General features: G+C 45.6%; 1 protein-coding gene across 4 annotated transcripts in view; it reads left to right on the top strand.

Moving 5' to 3' along the window:
• The window catches only part of Capn13 (calpain 13), a 92,926-nt gene that overhangs the window by 36,748 nt on the left and 41,116 nt on the right, over nucleotides 1–15,062 (top strand). For 3 of the 4 annotated variants that reach the window (XR_001782085.2, NM_001033444.2, XM_006524535.2), the window contains exons 5-7: nucleotides 2,103–2,239; nucleotides 11,081–11,255; nucleotides 12,084–12,158. Coding sequence is in view for 3 of the 4 variants with exons in the window: in NM_001033444.2 (NP_001028616.1) it covers nucleotides 2,103–2,239; nucleotides 11,081–11,255; nucleotides 12,084–12,158 (387 nt within the window). In the remaining variant the exon portion in view is untranslated. The remainder of the gene's footprint in view (nucleotides 1–2,102; nucleotides 2,240–11,080; nucleotides 11,256–12,083; nucleotides 12,159–15,062) is intronic. The other variant, XM_017317548.2, reaches the window with a different exon arrangement.

Genomic DNA, 15,062 nt, shown 5'->3' with positions numbered 1-15,062 from the left:
CAACAAGATGTCCTCTGACCTCCACATACATACTGTGCTACACACACACACACACACACACACACACACACACACACACACACACACACACAATGTAGTAAAAGCTCCCTAGTATCTACGGACCTCTGTAGGTCTCTTCTTAATACTGTGAACTTAGACTCCACTTCTAGAAAACACACAGTGCCCATGCACCTAGGATGCTTTGCCCAGAAAAATTCTTTCCATGTCAAGCACACCTGCATGGTTTTTGAAGGGTTTAAGTACTATCCATATGTCTATCTTCTTCACCCAGGAAACACAGGCCATGGCTACATTCCTGACCATCAGTCAGCTTACTTTTTTGTCTATATTGAATATTATTTATGCACATATATCAATACTTTATAAAATACACACACACACACACACACACACACACACACACACCTGGCAACAGTCATTCTATCCGGTGTTCTTGCATAGAAAAAGCATGTTTGATCAGTCCTAGTAATGAGAGAAGAATGAGATGATCATGATTCCTAAGATAAAACTGGCCAAAACCGGCCCCCTTGTCCCAGAGCACCCTTGTTTGTTTATCATGACGCCTTTCTGGGTGCTAAACAGAACAGTCATAAAAGTTGATAAGTCACAGTTCCTCAGAATCACACTGTCCCTCTCAGTCTCATTTGATCTCAACCTTAGCCTTCTAGGTAATTCTTTTATCTTACCATTTGACAAATGGGAACTGACTCAAGATAAAGTAAGTGTGTTGCCTAGTAACTGTTATTAAATAATAAGAGGCAAAAACCAAACACCAGGCACCATTCTACCAACTGGACAGTATCCACTCTATCTATACACAAGTAGTCCAAAGTTGAATGAATGGCCTTCTTGAGTACCCTTTGGGACTATAATTAACTTTCCTTAATGACCCTCAATAGCATCCCTATTTTCCGAACTTTATTCCAACACAGCTTACTGGTTGCTTCAGGAGGACCATTCATCCAGTTGTATCACAGCCAGTTGTAGTACCCTGGCTTGTTAAAGACCATGAAAACATCTTTTCCTTGTTTCCACTGACATCTCAGTCTCTGTCTCCATCCCTGCTCTGTTATCGTGTCCTCCGGTGTGTACGACCATCCTGAGTCATCCAGCTTTGCAAAGGGTGGTGTGGGTGAACACTCACATCCACCCACTTTAGCAAGCTCCCCTGGGAGAGACATACCCTCATCCAATTCAGCCCTACACTGCAAGTCCTGATGCTCCATCCAGTCCAATGGAAACCAACAAAGACACTTAGAAGGCTGGCTTTGTAATGAATGTTCCTCATTTGCTGATGTCCCCGGGTGAACCGCTTAGAGTTGAATACTAAAGATGAAAGTGGTCTGCTTTGGAGAGGAACATCTGGCACATTTATGCTCTTAGCAGTAAGAGCGCTGGGCACTTTCACTTCTCTCTTACAATAGCAAGGCCAGTGTGACACGAGGACAGAAAGGTCAGAGTTAGGCTGTCACTGTTCAGTCCTCCTGAGCCAGCCACAGAGTTCTGCCTCCAGGCCTTCCGCCCATTCTGTCTTCATTATTTGAGGTGCATTTGCAATATGCCTGTCATGCTTCCTTCCCAGAGCCCTGAGCTCTGGGTCAGCTGTCCTGCCTTGTCACAGCCCTGTACCTGCCACTCCTCTTGTTATTTAACATATGTTCCCCCTGCTGCCCTGTGTGTGCAAAAAAAGATCTGGAGTCTCCTGTGTCTGTTTGAAGCTCACAAAGGATATGTCAAAATAAAGCTACAGTTAATTGCAAAGTACACCCCACGCATCCTTCTTCCCTGCCTGGATTTCCCTGAGCTGCTTGCCCTTTTCTTTCTTGATTTGTACCACACTAGTTTTTCCTTTTGCCCTTGGAGATGACATACATATGCCCTTTGGGCTGGGTTTTGCTCTGGATGGAGTTTGTTGCTGGGTGATAGAAGCTGTGTTCCAACAATATTTTGGCCTTGGTCGGAAAGATGCAGAAGCCCCTTACTGAGCTCCTGTGTCTGAGGGGGGAAGATATCCCAGGGGCAGGGCAATGCTGAGACACAGGAGCTCAGGGACCTCACACATATCCTCGTCTTTCTTCCAGTTCTGGCAGTGTGGCCAGTGGGTGGAAGTAGTGATAGATGACCAATTGCCCGTCATAGGCGATAACTTCCTTTTTGTGCATCCTCGAGGAGGCAACAAGGAATTTTGGCCCTGCCTGATGGAGAAAGCCTATGCCAAGTAAGTGTGGGCAAGTGTCTGCCCTGTTTCAATGTTGGCTCACCTGCCCTGTGTCTTGCCCTTACAGATGCTTCCTGCCCCCTGGCCCTGCAGCTTGAATATCTTTTATCAATGCAATTAATGTCCTGAAGGTGGAGGGGGGTGGCCCACACCTTTGATCCCAGCATTGGGAAACTGAATGGGGCATATCTTTGAAGCCAACTTGGTCTACAAAGTGATACCCAGGCCAGCCATGGCTACCTAGTGAAACCTTGTATCAAAACAAATAAATAAACAATGTCCATTTGAGCATTAAAGCTTTTGTTACAAAGCGAAACAATTTCGTAAGTGATTGCCAAATGCAAGGTTTGGTCCTGAGGCTGTGAGGAGGGACACACAGACACAGAGTTAGGTGTGGAATCGGTAGCCCCAAGCTCATGTAACATAGATGATAGACAGATATAAGAATCCAGATGAAATATGGCATTTGAACTAGAATGGTTCCAGCATCCTCCCATGGGTATTAGAAACCGCAATGCTCAACATCCTTCCATAAAATAGAATAGTATTTGCATATAAACTATATAATCCTATATGCCCTAAATCATCTACATATATATTATATATAATATCTAACATGATGTAAACCCTATGCAAAAAGTTGTAATACTATATTGTTTAGGAAATGATGACAAGGGATCTTTGTTTCATGCTCCGTACTGATGAAATTGGTTTCCAACATTTTCAATTCATGGTTGATTTAATAGTGGGTACAAATGTTTCAGAGTCAAAGGACTGACTATAATCCTGCTCGTAGCCTGATGGGGGAAGTGATCCTGACTCCCTGGCTCACAGAGAGACAAGCTGAGGTTGCTGAAAGAGTGATTGACATTAGAGTGGGGATGAAAGCACAGGTAGGACTCTACAGTGAGGGAAGAGTTATGGGTAGGGCCAGTGAAAAGCAGACAGATAAAAACTTTGGAGAAACACTTCAAGCTGTGGTCCAGGAACTAAGGGCTGTGTGTGGCTGCTATGAGATTAGGTTGGGGGATGGTATATGAGCAGCACTTTTTCCTTCTCTTAGGGTCCACACAGGATGTTCAGGGACAAGCTCAGAATTTGCGGGTACCTCAGATCACATGTTTTCCTTGGGCTTCAAGGGTTGCTTATTCAGCAGATGCCCACTGAACATTTTGCCATACGCCAGGCACTGTGTTTGGCACTGCCATAGACACTTGAGCAGTCTGACTCAAGTGAGTGTGTATAATATGCATACACACATCTATACAGAGCAAAGCACTGTTCTTTTATTATTATTATTATTATTATTATTATTATTATTATTATTATTACATATTTTCCTCAATTACATTTCCAATACTCTCCCAAAAGTCCCCCATACCCTCCTCCCCCCCCCACTTCCCTACCCACCCATTCCCATTTTTTGGCCCTGGCGTTCCCCTGTACTGGGGCATATAAAGTTTGCAAGTCCAATGGGCCTCTCTTTCCAGTGATGGCCGACTAGGCCATCTTTTGATACATATGCAGCTAGAGTCAAGAGCTCCGGGGTACTGGTTAGCTGATAATGTTGTTCCACCTATAGGGTTGCAGATCCCTTTAGCTCCTTGGGTACTTTCTCTAGCTCCTCCATTGGGAGCCCTGTGATCCATCCACTAGCTGACTGTGAGCATCCACTTCGGTATTTGCTAGGCCCCGGCATAGTCTCACAAGAGACAGCTATATCTGGGACCTTTCAGCAAAATCTTGCTAGTGTATGCAATGGTGTCAGCGGTTGGAAGCTGATTATGGGGTGGATCCATGAATATGGCAGTCTCTAGATGGTCCATTCTTTCGTCACAGCTCCAAACTTTGTCTCTGTAACTCCTTCCATGGGTGTTTTGTTCCCAATTCTAAGAAGGGGCACAGTGTCCCCACTTTGGTTTTCATTCTTCTTGAGTTTCATGCGTTTAGCAAATTGTATCTTATATCTTGGGTATCCTAAGTTTTGGGCTAATATCCACTTATCAGTGAGTACATATTGTGTGAGTTCCTTTGTGAATGTGTTACCTCACTCAGGATGATGCCCTCCAGGTCCATCCATTTGCCTAGGAATTTCATAAATTCATTCTTTTTAATAGCTGAGTAGTACTCCATTGTGTAAATGTACCACATTTTCTGTGTCCATTCCTCTGTTGAGGGGCATCTGGGTTCTTTCCAGCTTCTGGCTATTATAAATAAGGCTGTTATGAACATAGTGGAGCATGTGTCCTTCTTACCGGTTGGGACATCTTCTGGATATATGCCCAGGAGAGGTATTGCTGGATCCTCCGGTAGTACTATGTCCAATTTTCTAAGGAACCGCCAGACTGATTTCCAGAGTGGTTGTACAAGCTTGCAATCCCACCAGCAATGGAGGAGTGTTCCTCTTTCTCCACATCCTCGCCAGCATCTGCTGTCACCTGAATTTTTGATCTTAGCCATTCTGACTGGTGTGAGGTGGAATCTCAGAGTTGTTTTTATTTGCATTTCCCTGATGATTAAGGATGTTGAACATTTTTTCAGGTGCTTCTCTGCCATTCGGTATTCCTCAGGTGAGAATTCTTTGTTCAACTCTGAGCTCCATTTTTTAATGGGGTTATTTGATTTTCTGGAGTCCACCTTCTTGAGTTCTTTATATATATTTGATATTAGTCCCCTATCTGATTTAGGATAGGTAAAGATCCTTTCCCAATCTGTTGGTGGTCTTTTTGTCTTATTGACGGTGTCTTTTGCCTTGCAGCTTTGCAGTTTCATGAGGTCCCATTTGTCAATTCTCGATCTTACAGTGCAAGCCATTGCTGTTCTATTCAGGAATTTTTCCCCTGTGCCAATATCTTCAAGGCTTTTCCCCACTTTCTCCTCTATAAGTTTCAGTGTCTCTGGTTTTATGTGAAGTTCCTTGATCCACTTAGATTTGACCTTAGTACAAGGAGATAGGAATGGATCAATTCGCATTCTTCTACTTGATAACAACCAGTTGTGCCAGCACCATTTGTTGAAAATGCTGTCTTTCTTCCACTGGAGGGTTTTAGGTCCCTTGCCGAAGATCAAGTGACCATAGGTGGTCGGGTTCATTTCTGGGTCTTCAATTATATTCCATTGGTCTACTTGTCTGTCTCTATACCAGTACCATGCAGTTTTTATCACAATTGCTCTGTAGTAAAGCTTTAGGTCTGGCATGGTGATTCCACCAGAGGTTCTTTTATCCTTGAGAAGAGTTTTTGCTATCCTAGGTTTTTTGTTATTCCAGATGAATTTGCAGATTGCTCTTTCTAATTCGTTGAAAAATTGATTTGGAATTTTGATGGGGATTGCATTGAATCTGCAGATTGCTTTTGGCAAGATAGCCATTTTTACAATGTTAATCCTGGCAAGGCACTGTTCTAAAGGCTCTTATTATGACCAAGAGAGATTCAGCCTTTCTATAACCAAAAGAAAATGCAAGTTTTAAGATAAGACAGAATCCCTCCATGCTTTTAGACTGAAAAAGCCAAAGCAAGGCCAAGTGACTGCCAGTATGTGGGGATTTAGGAAACAGCCTTGAAGGCTTTGCCCTGAGGAAAGGTTGCAAGGGCCACTTGGCTACTCTTGGATTACTCACAAGCATATGTCACACACAGGGAGAGCCTCCCAGAGGGGCTCTAGGAGGACAGGTTTGGGAAGTTCCCAATGGCACTGAAGGTATGGTGTGAAGTCCCCATGCCAGGAGACACAGGTATCATAGGGTAGGTGTGCAACCTGACAGCCTCACAGCAGTCAGAAGCCACACGTGCAATCTCTGCCCAGGATAATCCTCAAACAGTGAGCTCTGAACAAAAAGGTCAAGAGACACTGAGCAGTGTCTGTCTCTCTGTCTCTCTCTGTGTCTCTCTCTGTCTCTCTGTGTCTCTACCTGTCTCTGTCTCTCTGTTTATCTCTCTCTCTCTCTCTCTCTCTCTCTCTCTCTCTCTCTCTCTCTCTCTCTCTCCAGTCTTTTCCTTTGACCCTATCTCCTGCTCCTTTTAAGATTTCAGTCGCAGAGACAATATGGCCAAGTTCACATTGGGTTCCCCCATTGGCTTTCTCAACCATTTCCAGGGCTCAGTGGCGAACCCTGTGAGCAGGAGCTATGGACAGGACTGTTTACCCAGAAGGACGGCATGGGCACAGACATAGAAAGCAACACTTCACAGAGGGACAGAGGGGTGTACATCAGCAGACACATAGAGAAGAACACTTCAGAGAGGGGGAAGGGTCCATGGAGTCATAGCTCACAGGTGAAAGACACCAGGCAACTCACATACTTGAGAAAAGGGACAGAAGAAACAGGCATAGGGTTGGAAGGCTCTTCATTCACCCATGAAGTAATTGAGCCTCCAACCAATCATGAGACCATAGATGCAAGTAGCTGAATCCCTTGATCCCTTATTCCTGTGCCTTGGACTCCATGCAGTGGGACTGCAGACTGGCTGGATTCACAATCTAGATGAAGACATTCCTCCAGACCTCTTTGTGTCTTTGTGTCTTTGTGCTTGCTTTCTTTCTTTCTTTCTTTCTTTCTTTCTTTCTTCCTTCCTTCCTTCCTTTCTCTCTCTCTCTCTCTCTCTCTCTCTCTCTCTTTCTCTCTTTCTTTCTTCCCCTCTCTCTCTCTCTCTCTCTTTTTTTAAAAAGGCAATTTGTGAAGAACTAAAGTTGTTTCTCCCTTCTATTGTTAAAGGGGGCCTTGCTTTCCCATTGGAGAAGGAAGTCCTGATCACAACCAGGGCTGTTGAACCAGAGCAGATGTTCTGGGAGGTTAATTCACGTCTGAGCTACTTACACAAACATTGTCATTATCTTTCCAGGATAGATCCCATCCTTACCACTTCTGGGCTTCATCCCTCACCCTCCTTTATAAAAAGAGGTAGCCTGGTGTTTCGCTGGGAGGATTAGAAGGCTCGAGGATGGAAGTGATGATTTTGACCTCATTTTGTTAAACGACAGACCTAAAGCAATCATTCAGCTTGAAAAGGAATGGGAAACTAGGACCAAATCCCACATTCTGTTGCCTAGAGAAATCTAACTGGGGATAAAATGTTTCAAACTATTAAAGCTGCTAAAAGCTTTGCCCCTACACCTATCCACCCAAGGACAGTCACAGAACACAAAGCAAAGGCCAGCATTGCAGAGTCAGAGCTAGTGGAGGCCTCTGAGCACCGAGCCCTCCCTCCTGTTAAGAAATAAGAAAGTCTCAGTGAAGGCACACTGCTTGCCCAAGGTCACACGGTGGTCAAGACCAAGCTGAGACCAATACCTGACTATGTAGTTACTTTCTTCCTGCCACTTCTTGATGTTGGCAGTCCACAGAACGAGATCGGTCTTCTGATTTGGTGCCTGACACAGGGACCCCACACACAAACGTGGAGCATACAGCTGTTTCTGGAAGAGGCCACTGTCCCTCTGAGATCCTGGAAACAGCCCAGTGAGCATGTAGACTCACAGCTCCTACTTATTACTGTGCTGGGGAGTCTGGAAGTAAATTAATCAGATCGGCCAAGTGTCAGGCAGAGCAATCTATGTTTGGAGATTGAAGAGATGGGAACAAGATCTGGCAGGCTGCATCTCAGCCAATGCAGTCTTTGTGGATAAAAACTTCAGCAACTCAGTTTCCTGTAGGGCTGAGGCTTAGACACCTGGATTCTTCTACCAAAGCATGAAAACAGTCATTTCCTCAAGGTGATGCTGAAGTGAGGGATAGGACAAGGCTCACTCAGAAGTCCTGGGTTCAGGTGACAAAGCATAGTGACAACTGTGGTGAGCAACTCTCACTCTTTCTCCATCTTGCTCTGTCTGTCTGTCTGTCTGTCTGTCTCTCTCTGTGTGTGTGTCTGTCTGTCTGTCTGTCAGTCTGTCTTTCTCTGTCTCTCGCCTGTCTCTCTGTGTGTGTCTTTCTGTCTTTCTTTCAGTCTGTCTCTCTATGTGTCTGTTTTTGTCTCCCTTTGTCTCTATCTCTCTGTCTCCTTCTCTGTCTCTCTGTGTCTCTCTGTCTCTCTATTTGTCTATTTCTTGATACTTCTCTGTTTTTTTCCTCTGTCTTTGTCTCTTTCTCTGTCTCTCTTTCAGTCTGTCTCTGTGCTTGCGTGTCTGTCTTTCTTTGTCTCCTTTTGTCTGTCTCTCTCTGACTCATCTGTCTCTCTGTGTCTCTGTCTCTCTCTTCATATGTCTGTTTTTCTCTGTGTTTCTGTCTTTCTCTTTGTTTCTGTCTTTCTCTTTGTCTCTGTCTTTCTCTGTCTCCTCTCATCTGTCTCTCTGTCTTTCTCTGTCTCTCCCTCCCTCCCTCTCTCTCTCTCTCTCTCTCTCTCTCTCTCTCTCTCTCTCCCTCCCTCCCTCCCTCTCTCTCTCTCCCACTCCCTGACAGCAAAGGGGAGTGAGAATAGTGGCCATGCTCCCAATGTATCAGCAGGATCCATAAGCTTGCATTTGTGAAAAAGAAACCTAGCTCCTTGTCAAAGTGTCCTACTACTACTAAGACAGGCTTTGCTGGCATGGAGGACAGACACTGAGAGAAGGTTCTGAAAGGCATGAGGAGAAGTGCTGCCTGTGGCAGGGTAGACCCAGAGCCCTTCCCTTATGTGTGGTATCTCTGTGGTAACAGCAGAATAATGTGGGTTACAGACCTCAGATGAAGCCCAGAGCCAACAAGGTGGAGTACATCAGTGAAGAGGGGTCAAAAGCCCCAGGTGCTTCTGTGGCACAATCACCTTGTGGGATCTGCTTAGAACTGGAAGGGACCACAGGCAGGATAGACCATTGCAGTAAAGTGCTGACAGATTCTGCAGTGGTCCTTGTGAACTTTGCTGTCCTCAGCAAAGACGTGTGACATTAAAAGACAGATCTTCAGACCTAACTGGGTATAGCCCTGATCAAAGGGACCCTATGCCATTGGCTGAGCAAACACTGTGGAGAGAAAGATTTTTAAGCCAATCAGAGCCAGAGATCACAGGGAGGTGAGAGAGGGATAAGATCAGAACTCATTTTAAACAGCATGGGTAAATGTCACATGAGTGTCCCTGTAGATTTGCCCTTTGAGTCTGTGGATCCTTAGGTTTTTTTCTAAGCCACCCTTGGCAGGTTTGCCTGGGACACAGTGGCCTCATGACCCATATTTGCTGACATGATTTTTCTGGCACTCTGTGCAGTACCCGGAAGAGAGTGGTCAGTGACTGAGGTGGAAAGAGGATGAGCAAAGAGCATCTGAGGGTCCAATATGACCCACTCTGTCCTACCGTATCTAGTGGAAAGTCCGAGAACAAAATGGAAAGGGTTATCTCCAAGGCCAAAGCCTTTTTTATAAACAGAAGCAAGGATGGACCCAGGCCCGGACTCTCACTGATTTCATAGTAGTAGAAGAAAAACCTCATGGGTATGACCATCACCCATGACAGGCTCGGCATCTGCTTGCCAATGGGAGACAGCTGCACAGGGATCTGACAGGGAGAGAGGGGAGAGCAGCTCCTACATCCAGAAGACTGCCCACAACCCCCTTCTTCTTTCCTCCATGTCTTGCCATCCCATGGCTGTAGTTTAGGTACCTACAATTCACCACACTGAGAGTCTGGCCCAGCTTCAGTGATTGTTCCGGTGCCCTTTCCCCAGCCCAATTGTCTACTCTTCTAGATCCATCCATCTTCAGATTCTAAAAGCCTCTCCAGTTTGGTATTTCCTCCTACAAATACCCTTGACATTCTCTTTACCTGCATGAACCTCAACTGAGTCGAGGACACCTAAACTGGGATCAGTTTGTCTTCTGTCTCCCATCATTAATTATCTGGTCTTGTAGCAAATAGATACTCTAGGAGGTCACTGACACGAGATCGTGTGATTTCTGTGATCACTGACAATTCCTTCTAAAGAGATTATGTCCTGATACCAAGCACTGAGGTAGAGGACAAAACAGATATGGAACAGGGAGAAGGAGACTCACAGACCGTTGTGCCTTCTGATGTTGGCCATGGCCAGAGGTCCTTCTCTATGCTACCCATATTTGCTTATGATGCTTACTTAAGTCAGTGTATGTACATGCCCTGCTCCTCAAATAAACAAAGGGAGCCTGAGAAAAAGCTCTTTCCTTCCAGGTATTGAGAGCTGGTGAGCAGGAGCCAAGTATAGAATCTGGGTAGTGTGTAGTGGGGTCACGAAACATGCTCAGAGTTGCTAAGCCAGGTCCTGCCACCACACAGCTAGGGGATGGTGATCAGTGTCAAATGTTGAGGTCTGAAGTAAAAGCAGGAAGAAAGCCAGGCTGGGGCAATGAGCCTAGGTATTTCTGAGGTGCAGGCACAGAGGCAGAAGGCCAAAGGCTGTGAGGGTGGGAGAGGTATCTAGGGTAGAGGTTTGAGGTTATGCGTGCCCAGACTTATCTCTTCCTATGCCAACTTCACTAAAGGCTTTCTCCCTCCTAATTTCCATGAAGAAGAGGGATATTGTAAGCAAGAGCTCTGCATTAGTTTTCCCAGAGTGAGAGCAAGGGCTGATCATTGCCAGGCTGGACTTGGGTTTGTTAATTGTGAGTTCTTTGGTGGTAGGAATATGGTCTTTTTTAGCTTCGAGCATGTATGTACCTAAGGTGGTCTTGCACATGCCGCTGCCTACGGTATTTTCAGACCAAGGAGGGAGCAACAAAGCAGATTCTTATCAAAATAGCATTCAATGTTTTCTAAGGACTAGCTGGCCTTGGTCTTCTCTTCTCCTGAGAGGGCCATGGGTCCCCTGTAGATGGGGAAGTCCCTCAAATAGGCAACATGCACAGGGTTGATGTACAAGCTCTTGCTCCAGGGATAACCTGACCTCCCCCTTCCCCTACAGGCTACTTGGCTCCTATTCCCAATTACACTATGGCTACCTTCCTGATGCCCTGGTGGACCTCACAGGAGGAGTGGTCACCATCATCAACCTGCACTCCTCTCCATTTGACCTACTGACGACAGTGAAGACCGCAATCCAAGCAGGCTCAATGGTGGCCTGTGCCACCGAAAATGGGGTGAGTAGATGGGGGCTTCCTTGGTACCCAACAGGTTTTTCTTCCTAGAAGTGTCCATATGTATCTTCTCTCTGAGGCAGGGATTCCAAACACATATCATAGACAAGGAAATGAGAACTAAGCGAAGTTTCCGAGTCACACAGTTCAGGGTACTGTGCACAATCCGAATGCAGCTAACCACCAAATCCTCAGATATTGCTCCCTCCTGACCAGGAGCAGCATGTGTCCCTGGGTGACCAGAAGGATTGACAGGTGTTAGAGAAAGCAACCATAGCTACTAGTAGTTCTATTGTGTTTTCTTTATATTTATAAAGAGCTCTGATTCTCACCAGTCATAGAAGTAGCAGGTCTCATAGGTCATGTAAGGTCCAAATTACTTGAGTCTATTCTAAAACATCTGGTTCCCCATCTACATGATACTTCCTGTACCCTTAAACATTGTGGCCAAGTCACACCGTTCCTTGCAGAGGGAGGTCGTTGGGGCGGGGAGATCCTGCTGACATGGGTTATGTCATGAGCAAGACAGCATATGTCCTCAGAGACTGTGAGTTTCATAGTCAGTGGGGTAGGAAACTCCTGAGCATGAACTATTGAGACCTCTCACCTAATAGCCTCCACTCATAACTCACAAGAAGTGTTATACTCTCTCTCTCTCTCTCTCTCTCTCTCTCTCTCTCTCACACACACACACACACACACACACACACACACACACACACACACACACCTTTCCTCCTGGGTGGCGACTCACTAATTCAGCTGTGCTACTGTCTGAATGGATTTTTTAAAATGTCTCCAAAGAACTCTGTCTGCTCTACCTTTCTGCAGCTGACAGAAGAGGCCAAAGTGATGGAGAATGGACTGGTGAGCCAGCACGCATACACAGTGACTGGAGCTGAGAAGGTAACACTGGCCTGCTGGCCTGCTGGCCTGCTGGCCTGCTGGCCTGCTGGCCTGCTGGCCTGCTGGCCTGGCATCTGTCCCCTGAGATCCTCTACACGGGAACCAGAATCAGATGCCTGAAGCAAGCCCAGTAACTGACAAAAGTGTTTCTTTCTCTCACCCCACCGTAGCTTCCACCACTAGCAATCTCAATTCCTTCTCCAAAGTTATGGTGCCTGGGGTCCTTCTCCCTGCCTTGCTCTCGGTAACGTTATCATGGAATGGCATCCACTCCATAGGGAGCTAGGATCAATCACCCAATTGACTCTTTATCCTGAAACTCATTTTATTGGTGACCTATGAACTAAACTGATAGAACACAGATCCTCTAAACTTCGGGTGCTTAAACAAGATAGCATTTATTTCTCTCTTGGGTAAGCAGGTGATTCTGGGTCAGTGGGTGTCTTAGTCACTGTTCCATTACTGTGAAGAGACGCCACAACCAAGGCCACTCTAGAAAAGAAAGCGTTTAACTGAAGCGTACTTAGTTTTAGAAAGTTATAACATGATCATCATGATGAGAAACAGAATCAGACAGGCATAGTGCTGGGACAATAGTGAGGGGAGGGAGAGAGGGAGGGAGGGAGGGAGGGAGGGAGGGAGGGAGGGAGGGAGAGAGAGAGAGAGAGAGAGAGAGAGAGAGAGAGAGAGAGCGCACCTCCTAATCCTTCTCAAACAGTTCCACTAATTAGGGATCAATAATTCAAATATATGAGCTTATGGTTAATTCTAACATCCAGAGTAGGGGCTTCTACCTGTAAATTCAAGACACATTTTTTTACCCTTGTCTTGTAACTTGGGAAAAGAAAGAGGCCAGGGGCCAGTCTTTGCTCACTATAGTGGACAACAATGAGAAAAAACATCCACCCCTACACACACACACACACACACACACACACACACACACACACTCACACACAGACACACACCATTGGCTTGCATTTAATCCTCTAGCCATAGTGACTCCAAGGAGGCTGGATGGAGTCTGGCTGCTTCTATCTTTTCAGATGCTACTTGGCTCCATGGGGAGAAGTGCAGTCTATACCAGAAATGACTACAAATGAATGAAAATGTGTGTGGTTTCTGGATAACATATGATACATCTAGAAAACACTACCAAAGTCCAACTTCCCCCATTCTGAAATGATGAAGCTAAGAGCTGATGGGAGAAGCATCTTTCTGAAGGTCAAAAAGATAGTGACCTGTGAGATAGCTGCCTGGCACCTGGTCTCCCCAGTTGGCATCTGAAGTCACAAAACATCTGTGCAGTGACAATATTTCCTGATCCACCCCCAAGGGTTTCCCACAGCATTCCCTGTTACTGCACTTCTTCTTTTTCTTCTTCTTCTTCTTCTTCTTCTTCTTCTTCTTCTTCTTCTTCTTCTTCTTCTTCTTCTTCTTCTTCTTCTTCTTCTTCTTCTTCTTCTTCTTCTTTTGTTTTTTTGTTTGTTTGTTTTTTGAGACAGGGTTTCTCTGTATAGCCCTGGCTGTTCTGGAACTCACTTTGTAGACCAGGCTGGCCTCGAACTCAGAAATCTGCCTGCCTCTGCCTCTGCCTCCTGAGTGCTGGGATTAAAAGTGTGTGCCACCTCGTTCAGCGTTACTGCACTTCTTGCTACTCTTGAGGTCAAATATGGCTTCTGTGCCCTAAGAGATATCAAAATTCAAGGCAGATATCTCACAGGTGCCTGTGAACTAGGGAATGCAGAGTGTTAAGTGTCCTCTGTGGCCTTATCAACCTGTCCTATCTCTTCTGTGCAATCTGTCTCTCCCATCCATCAAAGTAAAGCCAGTTGCCCTGGTGTTTTGTGTCCTAGTTCACAGCATGGAAGACTATTCTGTCCCCTACCTGCCTCCAAACAGGTAAACCAGGATCAATATACTTGAAGATAGTGGGCATCTAACAAATGCTTGTCAAATGGATGGATGCAATTGCATGCATGAAGGAACGCATTTGCCCTTGGCCTGAGAGGATGGTATTGCTATTCTTCTATCACAGAATATATGAGAGAGCTCTAGAAGGAATCTCCATGAGCAAGCTCGCAGAGGCTGCAGACTCCAGTCCACCGAACTGTGCATCAGACACTACTCTACTCTCCCAACCACTTCTATGAATTGCCAATGCCAACAGTCAATACTAGCACCACACTGGCCATGTGCAGACATTCCATTCCTCTAGCCCTGCTATCCCAGATGTGGACAAGTCTTAGGTTTGCAAATAGATTTTATCTCATGTGGCAACTTTGATCACTCAGCCACGCTGAGTTTCTATGTTAACAAGATTTTGATGTTTGACTACAGAACTGGAAAAAGAGAGCTATAGTTAGTGGCATATGTGCTAGGATGAAAGTGGCCTGAACAGAGTACCTGACCTGGGATGACAGCTGGTCAAGACCATGTGACCTGTAAACCACTTGGTGGTCTACCCTGCCCTGCTTTTCTGAGCAGGTCTCACATCATACAATATACCTACAGGAGATGTCCTGTGCAAACTAATACACTTGGAGGCTGCATCTCAGCATCTCTGCCTCCTACAGATGCAGTGTACATTAACAGTTTAAAGGCTCTAAGAGGGCATGCATTGGTGCTGCTTGGTTTTAATCAATCATTAACAATGAAACCACTTTTTCTGGCATAGAGCAATTATTAGTCAATGGAACTAGTATTCATTAGAGAAAATACATCCAAGGAGCTGCCGTTTAGACTTGATAATCTGGGCTACATCTTGCCCCGTGACACCTTTGCTGAGAAGGCTGACCAAGGTCAGGAGGATGGTCAGAGCAGTGAAGCTGTGAACCACCCCATTTTTACCCCTACCCATGACCTTAGCTTTGAACATGACCTCGACACCCTTGGCCACAGCCA

This window comes from Mus musculus, chromosome 17, assembly GCF_000001635.26.
Source record: "Mus musculus strain C57BL/6J chromosome 17, GRCm38.p6 C57BL/6J".
NCBI lineage: Eukaryota > Metazoa > Chordata > Mammalia > Rodentia > Muridae > Mus > Mus musculus.
Note: the sequence above shows the minus strand (reverse complement) of the source record. Positions and strands in the feature narration are given on the sequence as shown.